Source organism: Lottia gigantea (genome assembly GCF_000327385.1).
Source record: "Lottia gigantea unplaced genomic scaffold LOTGIsca_162, whole genome shotgun sequence".
NCBI classification, from domain to species: Eukaryota; Metazoa; Mollusca; class Gastropoda; family Lottiidae; genus Lottia; species Lottia gigantea.
This window is the reverse complement of record NW_008708003.1, coordinates 106,215-111,607: the sequence shown is the minus strand read 5'-3', so window position 1 is coordinate 111,607 and position 5,393 is coordinate 106,215. Positions and strand designations below refer to the sequence as shown.

The window sequence follows — 5,393 nt, the reverse complement described above, 5'->3', positions numbered from 1 at the left end:
TGACATCTAAAAAATTACAAACAACTATGCAATGGCACAATCTTAAATTATAGGGAATTCCATAACCAATAGAATGCAAATGAAACTTATTTGCATATTGAAAATAGGTAGTTTAAGTAGAAATGACATGTTGAAGTTTCAGAAGTTTAGGTGGTTGAAAGGTAACATGTTACTATTCAACAAGGTGTCATTCCTACCTCTAAATAAAATAGATTTCTTATTTATATTCAGCAAGGTTTAAACTATTATTATTATCAACAAATAGATGGGAACATGGCTCACTTTTTATCCAAATAAATGAATGAAAAAAGACATATTTCATACACTACTTCAATAAGTTCATTACAATCTATACTAGAATTGTAATATTTATTCACAAAACTTGTTGTCCTGATGAAGACTTTGTATCCCAACCGTTAGGATGTGTCTTTGGATGATGAACTCTGGTCAATTACACTACCACATAGAAATGAAAGTGTTTATGGTTTATGGTTTTGTTTTTACCAGGGTGTGCACAACTATATTTACTGGACTGATAAAGTGGCTGAATCAAGCGAGCTCCCTGAATCAAGCCTAATTACTATAAGAGATTAGGGCTGGGTATTGATTACCAAATGTGTCATGTAATTTGATACAAAATCACACAATGTGTAATATAATATGATACAAAATCACACAATGAGACACAATGTGATATAAATCACAGAAAATGACAAAATGTATTATAAATGCACAAAATGTGTCGTATAATTTGTCACAAAATCACAGGATGTAACATCTTACTGTTATGTGTCACAGAATGTGATCCCATATCACACAAAGTCACAAAATCACACAATGTCACAAATGTGACGACCAGAAATCACACTCACACATACAGGTGTCACAGACGCCCAACAATAAATGTTATATAAACATAGAATTATTATGAAGAGTAAATATATAAAAAGGTGTATAAACAGTTTACACTTCAATTAATATGCATAAATTATAATGTACAAGAGGTTGATATAAAATGGAGTTATATAAAATGACTTAAAATAAACTAAAATGAAAATGGTAAAATGAATAATAATACAAGAAATTATTGGTCAGCAATACTGGTGTACACCCAGGGACAATTTGTATATAAACATAAACTGTTCATTTTATTCTCAGGAGCCTAAATCATCAAACAGATTATTTTCCCTAAAATTTATTTCCATTTTAATAGTCAATCAATTAAAGGGGCATTCCATTTTTGGGGTTTTTTTTGTAGATCGAAATGTTTTTGCTCATATTTATGAAAACTGCACAAAAATCTAAAGAAATGTGTCCGGTAATGTATCTGATATACATGCCTACCTCAAAAGAGTCCAACCATTTATTTTTAAACCAAAATTGTTCAAAAAGATTATATAACTATTCAAAAAGATTTCATAAACTTATAGTTCATTATGATTTTTGGAAGCTGTTACTGACTACTGTATGGATCTAAATATGTCTCCTACACAATCTCAAGGTTTCAACTAATACTATTGAGCCAACACCTGAATTAGGTCAAACTGCTTAATTAACTATTGTTTTTTATTGAATCCATGTTAAACACATCCAGTCTTATAAAGTAGATACATAGATATAAAGACCCTTTTTAAATAACTATTTTCAGGTAAAATTTACGATGTGTTTGATGGTGAGAATTTTGCAGTCCGCCCCTTTAAATTAACTTTAAAATTTGTTTTATTCACCTTAAAATTTAGAGACTATATCAGAATTAAAGTATAGGTCATCATTTTTTTCAAGTGTCATTATTATCTTTTTTATTGTCCCTGAATATACACTATGATCATTGACCTACATCTCACACTAACAAACCATTCTCAAATACAAAATTATCTCACATTAATATCTTCAAAATAGGCAACAATTTAATAAATTTTTAATATCTGACTAGCTTTAAGCTTTCAATCACTGATTAGCTCTTTCAGAGACTAGCTAAGAATGCTTGAAGTAGAGACGGTTGAACAATAGCTACAAGTTACCCAAAATTTTAGACTGGAGCTCATTACCAAATTTGACTTTTAATTAGGCAACTGTAAACACCCCTTTGTTAGCAAATGGATTCTTCTTTTAAGTAATAATGAATTTCTTCGAAGCGTATCAGAACAAGTTTACAATGTTTTTTAGGGGTGTTACAAGCATAATTCACGTTTTAACAAAAACACATTGAAGGTAGTCATTATGTAAATATGACTGGTAAAAAAAATAATCAACAAAAAGTGGTTTTAATGCAATTCATGCATAGGTTACAAAAAATATCTTGATTTATACAGTTGAGTTGACAGAAACGTAGATAGATAGAGAATGCAGTGTACAATTAGGGAAATGGGGTCATTGGCAAACCTTTTTTGCGCTTTCAAACTGTTGAGGAATCTTAAGTAGTACATAGGACCTGCACTGTCCTATTTGAATGACTAGGCACTTTTTTTCCATGTCAGCCACTTAACATGAATCAAAGACAGTGGGAAACAGGGTTGACATTTTTTTAATGTAGTCTCAAGCATGAATTGCACTGAAAAAGAAATCACTAACAAAACGGAAGTTATGCAGCCTTTGTTAAATTGCTTGATGAAATATTTATATAAATATTAATAAATTCAATAAATATCACTAGTATGTAATTAACTAGACTGACAAGTAGACTCTTAATGACTATAAGTCTAATGTAAGATAGGGACCATCTTCTAAATAGCTCCACACTTGAATATTTTAACTTAGATTAGAGACAACAATTAGTGTTTTTTTCTGTCTAAAATAATATGGTATGGAGCTGAAAATTATCAGTTTTTGGAAAAAAAACCTTAAGACAGAAGAATATTTCAACGCAACAAAATTAGTATTTGAAGATATATTCATAGATGGTCTCCTGACCCTTTGCTGACAGCATTGAGAGACAGAATGTTTCGGTCTAATAATTAACATGCTACACCAGCTCTCAACATGAATATAATTTAGATGCAAATATAGATATTGCATTTCCCATTTTACTTTGCATGTGACTTTACTTTTACATTCATGATCTGACATAATTGTTATGCATCTTGTATTCTATGTCATGAAATATAATGCCAGTCAAGAGTATTTTTTTATGCCACCTGCTTTATCCTTGGATGAAGCCAAGTGACATTAATTAAGATTAAATATTTTTACCCTAGAAACTAGCAGAGTGAGTTAACTCTAATTGTAGAACCAACTTTGATCTACAAAAGTTTCCCAGAGAATACTTAAAAACATATAAAATAGAGTAAAAAACAAAATGAAACAAAAAAAAACACTAAGTTTAAAAAAAAATTTCAATGATTGTTAGAGTTCGAATTAGCTTGAGTCATTCGCTTCTCATGATTGACACCATTGTGTGACATGTTACCCTCTAATTTAGCTACTGGATCATTTGAATCTGACAACTCTATATCACTGTTGCTTCTAGCATCTCTTTCCAGCTACGATAAAAAAAAAAAAAAAGAAGTCAAAAATAGCATCAATATACATCGCAATCAATGAATTGAACTTTTACATCCTACTAATATGCGGTAATTAAACAAGTGGTTGGCAATCAAGATATGCCCACTTACCAAATAAAATTTTCAGTTCAAGAATTTGTGTTGCTATGTAACTTTAGTACCTACAATCTTACTTATTACATTTACAAACCACTTTTAAATGAATTTCAGTGTATCAAGGGTAGCAATTCCTTTATCAAACCCAAATTCAAACTTGTCCAAGATCTTGTGTATATTAACCTACACCAAATTTAATGAAATTCTGACAAAAACTGTTGCCTTTATCTGGTTAACTTGTCTTGTGGTTAAAAACCCACATACAAAATTTGTAAACTTAGATTGACAATTGAGGATACTTCATACAAGCGATTCCTTGTCAAAATCTCTTGGTATTCATCTTTCCCGTATTATCCATACCCATTGACTGGAATCATGAGTGAATGTAACTTATTCAAAGTCATCAGACTTTTACACGCCAATCGAGATTAGAACCCAGTATGCTTGATGCCATGTAAAGTGGTAGACACCCTCCCTTTAATAAAACAAGTTCAACTCACCTGACCACTTTTAAGGGTACTAATGACAACTTTAAAGATGATAACCGACCAAAATATATGCAAGATCTGGAGAATAATCAACATGCCGTTAATAAACCAGTAGATTGGTATCACATCAAAATACTCCAAGGAGATTACCAATGCACTGTATACAACCCTAGAAAATAAAAAAAATACATTTTAACATCCTACTTACCATTGAGTTATTTGATATGTATTTATTTTCATGTTATCTTATTTCACAGGGCAAAATTCTATTGGCCTAATTTTTCACCTTGATTATTAAAGACTTTATTATTATCATTATTATTATTAATTAGTAATATTATCATTATTAATAATTAACAATATTATTATTATTATTAATAATTAACAAAACCATTATTAATAATTAACAATATCATTATTAATAATTAACAATATCATTATTAATAATTAACAATAATATTATGATCATTATTAATAATTAACAATATGTGAAAATTGTAGCCTGTAGAGTGAGCACGAGTTGCACAATATAGCTAATAGAGAAAAACGTCAAGTCAGACACAATATTTCGGTGAAAAATTATCCGATCATCACGAAAATCAATAGGGATCATCTTCATAATGACATTGACACACAAAATAAAAATCAAAAGAATCCATAAAGAACTGTAGCCTGTAGAGTGAGCACGAGCCAAATGTGAACGGACGGACGGACGGACAGGGTGATTACAATATACGCCCATCTTACGTGTGGGCGTATAAAAAAGGTATACAGGTTTGACTATTTTCAGTGTCCTCATTACTACAATAACATATAAAGATCTCCAAATTTCAAAATTTAATTGTCTTTGTCTTATAATTTAGTCATGTTTTATTAAAATTAAAATTAGGTCCCACAATATACTGACTGAATATTTCAGCGCTTTATGTAATGATAATGTTTAACACAGAAAGAAGTGGCGGTTTGATTTAGATTTGTCATTGATCCCATTGGAAAGTTTGCAATCCAATGGAGTAAAATGGAGGGCCTTTTGGCTATAGACTGTGTTAGGTACGGGTTGGTGCCAAGTCGGTTGATTATTTTGACTGGTGTGTCTCCCTTAGCATAGATAGGTTAACTTCTTTAGAATTATCTTTGGCTAGTAAAGCAGACCGAAACATGTCTCTATTCCAGTCTCTGATAGGTATTTGGATAGATGGTGGATGGTGTAGAGATAGAAAAAATAGGTAAAATTAAATGGGGACATTCTGCATCATCGCAGGTTCAAGGGTTTTAACCTATTTAATCTGCAAACCCAGATATATTTGGA

General features: G+C 30.7%; 1 protein-coding gene across 1 annotated transcript in view; it reads right to left on the bottom strand.

The window, feature by feature from the left end:
* Positions 1 to 2,839: 2,839 nt before the first annotated feature.
* The window catches only part of LOTGIDRAFT_226091 (hypothetical protein), a gene marked incomplete at its 5' end in the record, with an annotated part of 10,020 nt that continues 7,466 nt past the window's right edge, over positions 2,840 to 5,393 (bottom strand). Inside the window, 3 exons of the mRNA XM_009051259.1 lie at positions 2,840 to 3,479; positions 4,097 to 4,219; positions 4,821 to 4,905. Coding sequence (XP_009049507.1) covers positions 3,333 to 3,479; positions 4,097 to 4,219; positions 4,821 to 4,905 — 355 coding nt within the window. The 3' untranslated portion in view covers positions 2,840 to 3,332. The remainder of the gene's footprint in view (positions 3,480 to 4,096; positions 4,220 to 4,820; positions 4,906 to 5,393) is intronic.